The sequence below is a fragment of the Urocitellus parryii genome, chromosome 3 (genome assembly GCF_045843805.1).
Source record: "Urocitellus parryii isolate mUroPar1 chromosome 3, mUroPar1.hap1, whole genome shotgun sequence".
NCBI classification, from domain to species: Eukaryota; Metazoa; Chordata; class Mammalia; order Rodentia; family Sciuridae; genus Urocitellus; species Urocitellus parryii.
In genome coordinates, this window is record NC_135533.1 from 41,318,098 (window position 1) to 41,334,454 (window position 16,357).

General features: G+C 32.1%; 1 protein-coding gene across 1 annotated transcript in view; it reads right to left on the bottom strand.

The window, feature by feature from the left end:
* Positions 1 to 1,494: 1,494 nt before the first annotated feature.
* Positions 1,495 to 16,357, bottom strand: part of Tfec (transcription factor EC) — a 28,356-nt gene continuing 13,493 nt past the window's right edge. The window contains exons 2-6 of the mRNA XM_026410300.2: positions 11,254 to 11,368; positions 9,268 to 9,324; positions 5,839 to 5,914; positions 2,768 to 2,915; positions 1,495 to 1,875 (exon numbers count right to left, since the gene is read on the bottom strand). Of these exons, the coding sequence (XP_026266085.1) occupies positions 1,495 to 1,875; positions 2,768 to 2,915; positions 5,839 to 5,914; positions 9,268 to 9,324; positions 11,254 to 11,368 (777 nt within the window). The remainder of the gene's footprint in view (positions 1,876 to 2,767; positions 2,916 to 5,838; positions 5,915 to 9,267; positions 9,325 to 11,253; positions 11,369 to 16,357) is intronic.

Sequence of the window (16,357 nt, forward strand, 5' to 3'; positions counted from 1 at the left end):
CTTAGTAAGATTAGCAATATATATTTTAATTTTTGGTTGCTCACTCCTACTAAAAACTTCCATTGCTACATTATCATTTTATTCTCATTTTCAAGGACCCCCACAACTTGTTGCCAATTTCTTTTTCCAGAACTCTCCAACTGCATGTTAATAGAATGCTCAGATCCATTAATGAATGTCTCATGAAGGTACCTTCACAATGTAATCCTTATTTTTATTATTTGGTTGATATTATTTCCATACACCACCTCTCTTTCACCCAACTATGCCTTTAAAGAGAAATCGAATTCCATGGCTTCCCTAGACATTGTCATTCATTTTCATTGTATTGAATGTCTCTATGTTACAGCTTATGCTTAGACTTTTATTCTGTATGTTTTCTATCCTTTTTTGTTGCCTTTCATTTAGTTTTATTAATCTTCCCACCCAGTAGTAACATCATCTTCTTCATTTGTTTAATATTTTCCCAGGACCTACTGCAATTCCAAGAATCCCTTTATAAAATTGTACCAGTAAAATTTTCAATATTTGTTCAATTTAGAGCAAAACTGTATCAACCATTAATCTATATCCAACATTGGACATGATGATTAATGTTAGATACCTCACACAATTTCCTAATAGGGGGACCTTTTATATTTTATATACTGAAATTGATTATTTAAACTCTCTTAAAGAAGAAAACAATTTGAAATGTGATTTGTAATCCTAATTAAATAAACAGAAAAATGAATGAAAATAAAAGAATACGTACTACTTGGTATTGTGTGCATTTGTATGAGTGTCTGCGTGAACTGATAAAATTCTAGACCATGTTCTGGAGGAAATTATTCAACTGGTTCATTTTATGAACAGACCATGGAGACATAAATATGCAAGAATGTTTTTAGAATTCATGTAATTGAACTGACCAGGAAACAAGGGTCTCATTTTGGTAACCCATGTTTTTGTAAATTTTCTATAGTTTATAATGGAAAATTCTCATATTTATTATAGTCATTTTTGGGTTATAAGTGACAGATAGTCTATTTTATACTTATTTTCCCTATAAGGTTTGAACTTTAGACAACATAGAAAAATATAATGACCACAGGACTTGTTGATCTTCATTCTTAGAAACTGATGCTTTGATATGTGACTAGCAAGGAAGTGAACAGCTGAGAGAAGTGTTGTACATTTCAGTCAGTTTGTATATTTCACAGGCTGTTAGTCCCAATACTACGCATCAGAACGGAGCTATTTCTTACGATGTGCCTCTTTCCAGGAAAACAAAATTTAAGTAGCCTCTTTAAAGAAAGAAGAAAATATTTAGTCCTAAATAATTCTTCAACAGCCTGTCTTTACTTCCTGTGAATTCTTCTGTTGCTTCTAATCAGCTTTTCACGGGCAACATATTCCCGTCAGGAAAATTAAGCCAAAGCAATACACAGAACACAACTGCATAGCTCCAGCACAGACTTGCTTCCCAGGTGATGGATTGAGCTTGTTTATTTCTTAAAACTCATCACCATCCTCTGAGCTAAAGCTACTTCTCCTACTGCTTGCTTTGGAAACTGCAGGGGAAGCAGCAGATAGCAGAGGGTCTGTTCCAAACGGGGATATTGTGTTGTCCAGTAGCATGTCATCCAATCTTTGTTCCTCTTTCAAAGCGGCACTAAATGATAAATCTGTGAAGTGTGACAAAGGATCAGAGAAGGCCAGAGCTTGATCGCAGAGCTCAGGGCTTGGCCCCTGAGACAGAGTTAGTTGTTGGGAATAGTCTACTGAATTCTGCTCAGGATGGGTCTGCTGTTTGGTGACGTGGGCACCTAAATCAACAGTGCCAAGTGAAGTCAGGGTTGGCAGACCATGAGCTCGAGCTTGTATTTCTAGTTCCTGCAATTTCAAACAAAACTCATTTAAAATGCCTTTGAAAGTAGGCATAATGCTAGCAAATAAACCAGAAACAAAACAAAAATATTTACAGGCTTTTAAAGCAAAGATTAATACAGTTACATGTGTTTTCCCAAAATAAAGGAATGTGTGGCATTTCTGATACCTGAAAATTAACCCTGGAAAATTACTCAGATTTTTAAAAAATTCTGCTCTCATTGTTCTCTAAAGGAATTCATGTCACATTATGGTCCCATAGTGGTTCATACTACAATATAGCCATTTGGAAATAGTAGCAAATCTTCTATTTATTCTTTCTGATTAATTTCTCACCATAATTCAGGACCATTGCATGGACACAGAGTAAATGCTCTACCTGGCTACAAGCATGCTCACTTTAAAGAGAGAGAATTATGAAAGCCCCTATTAGGGTATTTGGGGGTCACATGAACAGTTGACATAAGCTGATAATATAAGCTGGTACGATATGCCCTAAGGCAATGAAATCTACTGCCATGTTACGAAAAGAATGCAAGGGGGAGGGGAGAATTTAGTGTCTAATATTATCTAGAGAAACAAATGTTCTACTTGATTTTTTTTTTTTTTTGGTGAAATAACATTGTGTAGTTATGAAATGAGCTCTATTTTCTGAGTTTTGTGATTAGTCATTGTCATTCATTGTATGCATATTTTAGGTCATCTTGATCCTGGATTTCTAATCAAAACCTAATCGAAAGAAACCAGTTCATGAACTTCTAAAAGGCAATAAAATGATCTTTTAGAAGGAAAAATAACTGTTAATAAGAAAAAAGAATAAATGACACCAATGAATAAAACCCATGACAAGTGAGTCATGTGTTAGCTGCACAGCGCATGGCATCGTTTTTATAAAAACCTGAATTCGGAGTAGAAGTCGCCTGTTAGCCTGCTCTAATTTCTTCTGTCTGTGTTCTAACTCCCGGGCTCTTTGCTGTTCTTTTTGTAGCCACTTGATGTACTCCACTGATGCTTTTAGGATGGTTCCTTTGTTCCAGCGCATATCACTGTAGAACGGAGAGATAACCTTTTCACAATTGTGCATGTCAGCAGAATTCATAAGAACTTACAAAATCTTTTACATTAATATGAAATAATGATTTACATGACTATTATTCACTCTTAGATATTATTGCTTCTGAATAGAAATTTTAATAGAATAGTTAAGAAGCCCTTATATAGTAAAATTAATCCCAGAATGAAAATAAGTGTCAAAAGAAAGTAATAAAGTGACTTTTTGTGGGAGAGCTAAATGCAATATCATGATTCTACCATTACAGTTTTTATATTTTTAGTGAAAATTGCTTTTATTATTAACTCTGAGATTAAAATCTATGTGCAGTATTTCTGCATTAATGAACTAGGAAATGTACATTACTGACGACTTAAGCCTAAATTTTTAAAGATCATTTCAAACGTACCAATCTTTTTTTAAAAAAAAATTTGTTCTAAATGGACACAATACCTTTATTTTGTTTATTTATTTTTATGTGGTGCTGTAGATCGAACCCAGTGCCTCATAGATATGAGGAAAGTGCTTTACTGCTGAGCCACAACCCCAGCCCCTCATATGTACCAATCTTTTAACCTACTTCCTAATAAGGCTGCTTTTGTTTTTAAGAAAAATAAATAAAGTCTCCCCTGAATGTGATCCTCGGGGATTGTGAAACACATCTGAGTTTAGCAACATCACAATGCAATAAGGCAAACTTTCTAAAACTGTTTGGCCAACTTTTCTTCCCAAACAATATCAAGCTTTTTTTAAAAAAAAAAGCTGGATACAGATAGCTATTTTAAAATAAATTTAAGATGAGTAATGTAGTTAAGCAATACTGCTATTGCATAGAAAATATTTTATTAAAACTTATTTTTAATATAGGAGAAATTTTAAATATAAAATTATAGGACATTATACTCATTTTATTGGCTGAAAGCATATGTCCATAAATGCAATTCTGTATGAGACTAGATTCTAATTATAATTACAAATAAGAATCTATTGCAAATAAGAATGAATTAATTGATAAACATCAATCAAAACGGCTAAAAAACCTTGGCAATTTCTCAAATTAGAGGCATGAGATGTTTCGAATAGAGCATAAAGTAAGCATGTAAAGAAGTTTTATATTTTCTTACATAATGTTTTTGTTTAAATGCCCCTATTTTTGGTTTAATGTGATCTATGTGAATTATATTGACCTTAATATGTATTTATTAAGAGTCAAAAGTGGGAAAATATAGTTTATGACAGATCTGATCAGAAGGTGTCTCATTGGGAGTCTAGATTAAGGGACAATGTCATTAGCAGTAATGAACTAATGGAAGTTCCATTTTTCTGTCATCAGGTGAGAATCATCTTCTATGAAATACAACAAACTATTGTCTCTCAAGCTTGGAAATGATGCATCAATTTTCTAGGGGGACATTCTACTATAGCTATTGGGACTTTCTACTCACAGGGATTTATCTTGTGATGGGATGGATGTGAAGACAGGTTACTTTCAGCGTTGTACTGAGAAAGTATCTAACTGAGAAAAGTAGCAGTCTCATGAACCAAAACCCCAAGCAATGGCAGGAGTCTATGGATTCTTAGTTTTGTATCATTTCTTCTCATGGGAAGACAAAATTAAAGGAGGAGGAATAAGAGGAATAAGATGAAAAATATAATGCTAACCAACTTTGAAATTTAAAATATCGTTTAGTTAGACCTGAAATTTAACCTTCAAAATAGTGATGGGAACACCTAATGAGCCCTTCTTCAATTTGTACCTGATGTCATTTACTAAGTTTTCAAACATTTACTCTATCTAAAGCCATTTGAATGTATGATACATCTTTCTTTAAAATTTTAAAGTTGTTTTTGCATGTAAAATGGATTTTTGCCTGTCTCTCCAAGATTTCAAGCATCAGAAAATAAAAAATTTACTACAGTACTCTATAAACATCAGAAAATAAAAAATTTACTATAGTACTCTATAAACAATAAACCTCCATAAAGACAGGACTAAAGAGAGAATGCTGATATTGATCTTTTAGTTTCTGTAAAATAGTTGTTTTTAAGAAAATACATTTTTTGGAGGGTGTCAAACTTGAAAGATATTAGGGTCAAATCAGGAAACACCAATGTATACATTGTGGTAGGGGTTGCCACCAGGCAAAAATATGGAAATGTACAATTAACTGTTATCTTAGGCATGCACCTCACACATTATTAAATTATCCATGTTAATTAGAATATTTGGATTTAGGGAAGGAGAGTATTCAACTCTCACAAATACCACTTTATCAAACATCATCAAATCTGGAAAAATGCCAGCTTTTGTGGAGGTCATTTTCAAATCATTATTAACTCTGGAAAGCATGTTTTTATATTTTTGTATAAACATTCAAAATTCTTCAGTTAATTATTTCTTGAGACTTGCAACCACAAACAATGTATTTGATTCTGTGTGTTTGCCAAAAAAACCTGGTCGCCATCAATCAACAGGTTTTTACAACTTCATTTTTTACTTTGGGGTCTCCACAAATTGGAGACCTCTGAAGAATCTGACGATTACATTATTAGGTACACATAAATCTTAAGTTGTAAAAGATGCTATAATCATAAACTGAGTATCCCAGTCAGCATCACAAATAGCTCTTCATACCACTAAAACTGCCAGTATTGTTATACTAAGAGACCTAATATGAACTGAGGAGAAATAATTAACTTATTTCCTACCATCAGAAGGGCAACTCTGGGAACAGAGTAGATGCTTAATAGTGACCACTCTGGTCTAGATATATTACAATGGGGGGACAGCAATAGCCTTAGCTTTGCATAAGCTGCTTATTTTCCTAATCATTGCTTCTGTCCTCCCTTATCCCCTCCCACCCATTTTGGGGGGCATTGAAACCATAACATTATTATAGAAATGATTTTAAACTCACGGGTCATTAGACTTTGGAATAAGTGTGCCAAGCTCCTTGATTCGGTAATTAATATTATACCTTCTTCTTCTTTCAACTATTAAAGAAGAAATATTATTGATTATTCTCATTAAAACACACTTCATTTTTGGTCAGCTGTAAACTTTCTTAATAATCTTTTAAAAACAGTGGCAAAAACATTCAGTTAAGAGATCGCACTTCTCAATAATAAGAATTCAAAGGAATCTTATTCTAAGTTACATTTTTAGAATTGAATATATGATTTACAATATTTTAAAAACATTTTGTCTTAAAACAGTATTTTCCATTGTTATAATATTTACTCTCACACACATGTCTTTGTTATTTTACATGCACATATTTTGTCAGTTCATCAAGGTTGTGATCTTTTGAAGTCGTGCACCACACTTGATTCTTCCTGTCTATTTTCAATGTATAACACATGATTGGTGTGTGCTCAGCTAACCAAGACTATCTTGAGGAAAGGGTCATATCTTTCTTATTTTTGTATCACTAGAGAACTTGACCTATATAGGAAGGGCTAAATAAATGTATATTGATTAGACTATCAATTAATTTTCCATTTAAAGTTTTTAATAACATATAGATAATTTTTTTTTTCAAATTTTGACATGCATCAGACATACCTAGAGGAATTTTAAAATAGATTTTTACACCATACTCAGAGATTCTGCTTTTACTAGATCTGGAATAGAGTCCAAGATATCCATTTCTGATGAGTCCTCAGGTGATAATGATGTAGTCAGTAGAAGGTCCATAATTTGAGAACTACTGATATAGGCTCTTTTTCTGGGGTGGGTAGGGGGTGGGAGGGTAGGTACCAGAGATTGAACTTGGGGTTCAATAATTACTTATGGCAATTTTGTTTCTATGCTGATTCAAAAATGCCAGGCATATTATGAGCCTCCTATATTGATTATGAGCAGTCACTCTATATTCTTATTATCAAAAACCATAGCAATTACTTACATATAATACTTTTGCAATAGCTAACATATTTAAAGCTTTCAGGTATACAAATGTAGAAAAAGGCCAAGAAGAAGAGAAATATGTTTCAAAAATGTTGAAAAATACTTAAAGAAAAGTAAAATATACACCTGTAAAGGAAAATCACAACTGGAAATAATGAAAGTCATCAAAGAACATCCATTGTTTGGTGAACCTATTCCATGAAGCAAATTACTATGAATGGATTTAATCTTCAGGTCGAGAACATTGAATTTCTTTCTAAAATTAGAATATAACTAATCCTTAAAAGGGTTTATTTTCCCCTTGTACCAATCCTGTTTCTTCTGTGCATGTGATCCAAAACCCAGCAATGATAGCACATAAAAACACTGAAGACAAAATAAAGAAAGGTAAAACTGATAGGAATACATGTTTATTTTACAGTGAGAATTTGTTAGTAATTCTATTCTCACATATAGTATCCTTATATTTTAAATTAGAGTTTTAAATATGCTACTTCTCTAGTATTATTAGATTGTATGTATCAATTTTTAAATGGCTAATTATATATTTGGTTTCTCAACGCTGTTCATTTGTAAAAGAGTCATGTTTTAAGAAAATACTAAATTATTATACACTTTGTGGTTTTTACTCTTCATGTTTTTGACATAGTCGCTCAATCCTCTCTCCAGATGCAGACAAAAGAGACAACTCCTCCAATACATACTTACAAGACACACTCATTCCTGCTCTGGCTATACCTCTCCCCACTAAGCAAGACAGCCACAAGCCCAAGGGAATCCTTTTAAACTAGTTCTTCTAATTTGCACCAGAAATTTCCTCTCCATTTCCCTGACCCACTTCCAAGCCTGGGTCTGACCTCTTGGCACATGGCACCTGTGTACTGACCCTCAGATACAAGACATGGCCAAAATGTTTAGGGGTGTGTATAGAGCTTGAATGTACAAGGTGGGGTGTATACACATATGTTTGAGGCCATTTGCAGCACACAATGGAATAGAGGGTGGGAAAAGAATTGAAATGAGCTTCAAGCTGAAGGCTGGCACGCCCTGCCCTGATATTCCCACACCAGACTCTAACAACCTGAAAATTCCAAAATCACTCCTGATCTTCTAGGAAACACATTTAATTTAGCACTTTCTAGCTTGATTTATACTTTTTATGTATCTAGAACTCTGGTAAATTGGACCTCTGTGCTTTTGCCACGACCCCATTGGTTTTATAGTTTTTAAAAGTTGATCTAGATCCATTATACTCAACATATATGGTATTAATTTTTTAACGTTGATTTTTCCCTTGAAAGCAAGATGAATTAGCAAGAGAATTCAGATCAGAGAACACTCTGATAAGGCACATACCAGATAACTACCATACACTATATTAAATGACCTGTCACATAAGCTGCAGACATACAGGAGATAAAGGAAAAGGCAAGGAGAATAATCATTCACAGGTTTACTAAGGAAAAAAAAAAAACATAGTTCCTCAATGTACTCATTTATTCCACAGCCATTAGCTCTTCCTACTCATACTCACCTTGTCCCTCTCCTACTGAGGGCTTTGGGAGTTAGATCAGTTCCCTGAGGACTGCTGTAACCATAAGTTAGCTCCTTCCTTTCAGACTCACCCAACTGTCATCACCTTGGGATGCAAGTGCATTATGCACAGATGTAGGTCTCATAGATAGGTGGAAAATCAATTTCAACTAATTGCATGTAAAGAAATTACATTGTAAGGCTTTATAGTTTTATTTACTTTTGTGCAGTTTTACTTTTTTCTCAGTTTTTGATTTGGCTTCACACTCGATTGATCAGGTTCAGTTGAGATAGTTAAGCACTTAAGACACGACCAAGCACTCTAAAGCCCAGCCTTACTGCCAATCTCCTTCTTTTGCCTGTATTTCTCCATCTCATGTGACTCGTTAACAGAGTCAAATTGACCCTGAGGAAGACATGAAAGCTCTTTTTTTCCCAGAGGTGGAATTCAGCATTACCACATAAGCAATGCCTTTCAGATAACATATCATTAGGAAGGAAGGAGCAAATTGACACAGAAAAATGAGAACCTGAACTTGTGCTTCTGATATTTAAATGGTTTACATTTTCTAAAGTCATTTTCTCTCTTTTTAAATCTTTGAATCAATGAGTCACAGCACAGTGCCAATGTAACCAAATGCATTCATTTGAGGCACAGGCAGCCTCCTTAAGAATGAATGATCAAGGAGAGAATTCAGAATGTTTCACTTTGTGAAAATCTGCACCTTTTTTCTTTGAGAGTTCACATGGTTCCCCTTTCCCAAAATAGCTCATCTGTGACTGTGTAATTTTGCTCATCTGACTTTGGGTACTTATGGAGTGATAATGAATAACCATACACTTTAATCTCCATGCACTTCCTTTTGAACTAATTTTGTTTGGAAAGAAAGAAAAAGATACTCACTCAGGTTGTGATTGTCCTTTTTTTGTCTTTCCTTTGCCAAAGCTCTAGTGTCAGTTTCTGATGAAAAGAAAAATAATTAAAACAGTGCTTGGTTATACCTCAAAACTTTTCTAGGCAACATAATTCAGAAATATTAAATGAAAAAACAATACTCCTTCCTCCAAAATGGTTGTATAGCCTGGATTTGTTTTCTGGCTCTCCATTTAATAGCCGTCTGATTGATTACCAGACTTCTCTTTATCTCAGGTACCTCAACTGTAAAATGAATACAATCGTAATACCTACCTGAAAATCACTGTGATGATTATGAAAACGGTGCAGCACAGAGACTATATTAAACTATTCAATCACTGCTGTTCCTACTTATTATTTTCCAAATTTTGAAACTCAAAAAGAAATTATTCCAATCTTAATTCTTCATAAATAAATGTGATTTTGTACACCCCAAGTGTTGGAACTAACTACATTTCTCTGGTATCTATATTGAACTCCACACTTTCTTCCAGAAAATGACCCTACCCTCCATGTGTTATGTGATTGTGACCATGGCCATCAGCCTTCAAGATGGCCCTTGATGATTCTCACTTCCTAGTATTCACACCCTTGATGATTCTCTCCAGTATGGAATGGGGTTGACCTGTGAAACCAATAGAATGTTGTGGAAATGTTGACTGTGGCTTCCAAGACATGTTTTAGCTTTTACTTTTGTACCCCTTGGGTTACCAGTTTTCATGTCATGAGGACACTCAAGCAACCCATGGAGAGAAAGATTCACACAGTTATCAACCAAGACTGATTGTCAACAAACAGCATTAAAATGTAAGAGCCATGAATGAGCTGCCTTGGCAGTGCCTCTTCCAACCCAAGTCAAGGGTCAGATTGTGGAGCTCTGACTGACATCTGGATTATAGCTTCATAATAGACTCTGATTCAGCACCAATTTTCTAAGCCTCTTCTGGTGTCCCAATCCTCATAGAATGCATAAGGTCACAAATGTTTACATCAAGCTGCTAAACTGGGGATTTAACTTGTTATTATATAACAGCAGAAAATTAGAAAGTGTCTTAGAATTATTATAATATTAAAGTAGGTAATAAAGTAATACATTCTCTTTAAATCATTTAAAACTGTGGTCATTAATTATAATCTAAATAATTTAAATGCTTAAACATGCCTGAGTTATTAAGCTCTAAGACCAACCATTTTGTATTTACTTAAAATGTTAGTATTAACTATGTAAAATTACTGTAGACCAGTTTTGAGCTCTAAATGTATAAAAAAATTGTTATAAAAATTTCAAATACATTTTATATTTATTATTGTAAGAAATCTGACATTGGATTTGTAAGTCAAGAAATCCTTACATTAAACTACTTCTGCTTCTTACCAGATACATAACTTTGGGAAAATAACCCCTCAATCCTATGTCGTGTCTATGTATCATGAAGAATTTGACTCTGTCCTTTATCTCTTCTGAGTTGTAACAGTTTTTAAATAAACTAGAGAAAATTTATGTTTTTTTTCCCAATTGAGATAGTTAAATGCAAATCTTTCATGAAATCCATAAAACAAGTTAAAACAGAAAAAAAATTAAACTTTTGTCTTATATCCAATTCTAATCACAAAAAAGAATTTCCCTAATTTGATATGTCATTTTGCAACCATGTTAATAAATTCCATCTATTCAATAGCAAAATGAGTCCATGTTAAATGAAGGATGTGTGTGTGTGTGTGTGTGTGTGTTCGTGTGTACAAATAATAAACACATATATACAATTACTAATTAATCAATTCAGTTAAACTGTGAATTAAATTAACTTACAATGTAGGTACTGTAAAAATGATTAATTTAGTCTCATTTGCTTCCTGTTTAGCTAAATATCTTGATATTCTTTAGAAATTCTATTTAATATGATCAAGCATGTCTCTCATATTTGTTACAGCTAATAAAAGTTAAACAGAATAAAAATATAAAAGTAACATTACCTGTAATTTCTCTTTTCATTGGTAAACCACTTGGACAGGAAGCACTTGTAAGCCCCATATTAACTGGTGAAATCCCGGGCTCGCCACTATAGACATCCAAAATATTTCCAGATAACTTTAGAGGAAAAAGAAAAGATCAATCAATCAAACACCTCTGTGCACATGGATACATTTAGTTAGTTGTAGACTTTAAAAAATCTTTATTTTAAATTTGTTGGTTTGTTAATAATAATGGGAATATATAGTGTTTTAATTTTAAATAAGAGGGTGAGTATGCATTAACTATCTTTAAATACATTATGAAATGCTTGTGGATAAGAAAGACATGCTGAAAAAATCTATTTATACTTAAACAAAAAAAGAAATAAGTTCATGCATGAAGGAAAATTCTGATTAATATTTACAAAGCTATGGAAGTTTAAGCCAGCATAAGATGTGGTTATAAATGAATACAACTAAAATTATCATTTTGGACAAAAAATCAATACACATCTTAGCAAAACTGGAAAGTTCCTTCTGTACCACAAATTAGGTATAATGGTTGAATATCTGAGAGGCTTCTGAATGCCATCAATGCTACCAGAAACTCACAGTCAAGAGGCATTTTACACTGCTAATTAAGTGAGGAACTCTCCTTCCTGGAAGACATACATTTTCTCATTGCACACTTAATGTTCTAGATTATTATAAATATGCCAGTTGGTAACCAAAAGTACTCTAAAACTACTTCTGCCTCTAGTGAATATAGAGTACATCCAATTATAGCAACACTGCCATTCATGAAGTGCTTCTTAAGAACATATTTTTAGAAAAGCTAAGGCCTTTTATACACAATTCAAAACTGTACCAATTCATTATTTAAACCATGCTTATGGACTTGATCTTCCAAGAAAATTAAATTTAAACAATATTCCTATTCCAAGTGGATACTATTATTCCACAACAAGCTACATTTACAATGTAAGATCTTAAATTTTAAAATATTTCCATTCTAAAGATTTTCATTCCACTTCTAGGCAATTAACCAAAAGCTAAGAATCAACATTTTTTTTTCTTTCTTAAAGGACTAAGAACAATACATACAATCAAACATGTCTTTAACAAGATTATTGTGGAAAATCTAACTCCACCTTCCCACTTTTTGTAAAACTACAATTCAACCCAAGAGAACTATTTGATACTTATAAAATCAGACTGGAAATAAATACAAACAAAGTATATATTAAGACCAAAATTTGTTTCTAAGGTAATACACCACTATAGTATATTTAACAAATGTTGTATATTTCTAAGGAAAAAGAACTTTGAAAACATGGTTGAAATTACTTAAATGAAAAAAAATTATGTACATGTCAATGAAGACCATTCTATACTGCATATAATACTTCTTTATTTCCTTCTTCTGTTTTGTTTTGTTGGTGATACTGGGGATTGAACTCAGGGCTTCACAAATGACAGACAAAAATTTCTACCACTGAATTATGTCCCCAGTCTTTTAAAATAATGTTTTATTTTGAGGGAAGGTCTTGCTAATGTGCCCTGCTTGACCTTGAACTCATAATTCTCTTGCCTCAACTTCCCAGGTAGTTGTGATCATAGGATATGCTATCTTATAACTGATTCTATTAGACTTCATCACCTTTGTTTTATACACACTTGGTGTTTCAGAATGTGTTTTTATTTATAGAAATTGGAAGGGAACTCTTAAAGTCAAGTATCTATTCCTTCTCAATTTCCTCATGTGCAAAATGAGGACAAAGTTGACCAAATTGGAAAGATGTATCAGATAAATACAATTAGAATTATCTGATAAAATACATTTAGATGGGAGAAAAAAGCAAAGCTTTCCCTATGTTGTGTGTCATTTAGTCACAGTTTTAAAAGTACAACATTCCAAGATTGTTTTTGAAAAGTGTGTTGGCTATGAGATAAAGAATCACCAACCTGAGTTGTACATTTCTACTGTGCTTTGGAGAATCATAATGGACACATTGAACAAAAGGATAGGGAGTGAGGGGGAAGGAACTAGGGAAAGAGTGCTTTTCTCTGAAGAGCTTGAATTGAAATGGATGTCAATACTGAAGTGGCAAATTGCAGAAATGTTAGAGAAGAGAAAGAGCTATCCTATATACACACTGTAACAATAAAGCCAGAGGTTCCTAACTATAGCACTTCATGGGTTCATATTACCTGGTTAGACAGTAGCCAATGAATTTTGTTCTTTAGAAATGGGGCTAGAATTCTGATAATGAATCTAATCCTGCTTAACTATAGCTATGCTACATCTTCTCTTGACCTTGGTTATTGTCTAATTTATGCCCTAAAGCATGATGATTAATAACCTATTTAATTTTATGCTGTAGGTACTATTCTATTTCATGTAAATGGCTAATCACTTTTTGAATATCATTACACTATTGGATTTCAATTTCCAAGCATGTAATACACTTTGGTAATCTAAAGTGCCTTTTCTCTATTAAAAGATGTAAGAGTACAATGTTAGTGGAAATTTAACAATTATATGTACATCTAGAAGAGCTTATGAAGCAAATTTATATCTACAGTTATCAAAGGTGTAAGTTACGTAGGCAATAGGTCTAAATTTTAACTTCATTTTAAAGATCATTAGGCAATGGGATAGATATTTCATGAAGAAACACTTACTTTGATTAAAAAACAGATTACTTTTTCAGTAAAGCAAACCTTTGGCATGGCAATAGATGAACATTTTTATTAACAACAAATACCGTTTAAAGACATTAAATAAGAAATTTGCTATAGAATCTATTCAACAAGGTGGAACACATTTTTCTATAAGACAATATTTCTCTCTGATAGAAAAAATGTGAACTTCTGATCTGAGAAGTTACTCTGAGGTGATGAGTGATTAACAGTGATTTCCTGGTATCTAGACTGTATTCACATCTCCATTATTGAAACCATAAGAATTGAAATATACTGGGTCTGACCTTTCTGCATACATACTTCCATTAACAATAGCCAGTAGTTCCTAAAGAAAATAAATTCATAGGCAAAACTGCAAAACACCTAGCAAAATGTCTATAACAAAACTAAAATAATATGCATTATAAATATCATGAAAAGAAAAAAAAAGTAAAGCAAATGAAATCAAACTTCTTAAATTAGCCTAAAACAAATAAGAGAAGGAATTTGTAATAGTTTACAATAGAAAATAATAATGAGAAAATGTAGTAATGACCAATGAGACCAATAAGAACCGAGAGCAGAAATAGGAAATATGAATAAATATATTACTTAGGGAATAAACCATGCAAAATAATAACAAGAAAAGCATGTCTTAATGTATTCATTGGGAAAGGAATAAAATAACTAATAAAGTATAAGATCAGATTAAAGTAACATGAAAGGAGAGTGAAGGAAAAGACCAACAAACAGGACATATAAAAGTAAAGTTGAACAATATGGAGGATGAATTTATTAAAATCAAAATACAGATGATAATAATCTTAGAAAGGGAAAGATAAAGTGAAAAAGTGAAATGTAATAAATAATGGAGATAAATTTCAAAGAATTATCTCTAAGTAAAAAAAACTTCCATTTTTTTATTTTATTGTTATTTTATTTTTATTTAAAAATTAAAGTGTCTATATGATGCTAACAAACCAAGATAGTAGGAAAACTGTATATCCAGACATAGCATATTGAAATTGAAGAGTAAGGAGAAAAATCTAAAAGTCTAAAGAAAGGGAAAAAAAAGTTATTTGTGAGGAATCTGGAATCAGATTAATAAAATTTTTCAATAACAAAATTAAATGGAAAGATAAAATAAATCAATATTTTTAGAAATTGAAAGAAAAAAAAACACAATTGTATATCAGCCCAAATTTTATTCACATATAAGGCCATGATAAAAATATTCTTAAGCATACAGTGTGAAATAAATAAAATGTTTAAGAAGATTTATTCCCACAAAGACTAAAACTGAAAAGAGTTCGGATGAATTATATCTAAATGAGAAGAGAGATTAAAGGGTAGACTTTAAAAAATAAAATAAAATTGATCAAATATCATGATACAGTTAACATGATTTAAAAAAGTAGCAATGAGGGACAAAAACAAAGATAAAGTGAAATATAGCCTTATAACTTGGTATGATATTACGTATAATTTCGGTATCAGTGGATTAAACTAACATGGCAACAAAAGACATGAAAGTGATAAGAAAGTATCAAAGATAAATATATTAAATATGAAACACAAATAACAAAGTGAGAGAAGCAGGTGGAATATAATCAATAAATAATAATGTAAATAGGTCAAACAGCTGGCTGAAGTGTTAACATAGTGAATAAGAAGATAGGAACTAAATGTAAATAGCTTACAAGATACAAATATGCCTAGTGAAAGGATATACAAAGCTTGGGAATGAAATAATGAAATCCAATATACCCACAGATAAAGACTATAGGAAAATTTATATTAAATAAAATTATATTAATATTAGAGAAAAATGGAATTTAAAATTAGAAACACTATTTGGAAAAGAGTCAATATAAAATAGAAAGCTTTAAAAAAGGTCTTACAATAATTAGCATGCAGGCATAAAAAATTTCAAATATGTGACACAAAATGGTTAGGAATATAAAGAAAAATGAATAATCAATCATTATAGTGGAATAGTTTAGCAATAGTTATAGTTATAGAATAGTTATAGAATCCAAAGATTCTACCAAGGGGGAACTCTTGAATTCAGTCAAGGTACAGGACATAAAATGAAGCCACCAAACTTAGTTGCATTTCTACACATTAATGAGGCACATTCTGATAAAGAAATAAAGAAAACAATTCAATTTAAAATGACATAAAGAAGAATGATATACTTAGGAATATGCTTAGACAAGAAATTAAATACTTGTACACCACAAACTAAAAAATACAACTGAAAGAAATTAAAGAAAATATCAATAATGAAAAGACATTCCATGTTCACAAATGGAAAAACAATGTTGTTGATGGTAATACTACCCAAACAATCTACACATTCATTCAATCCATATCAAAACTCAACTGCATTTTTTAAGAAATAAAGAAGTTCAGTGGAATGAAGAATGGGAATTGAAGG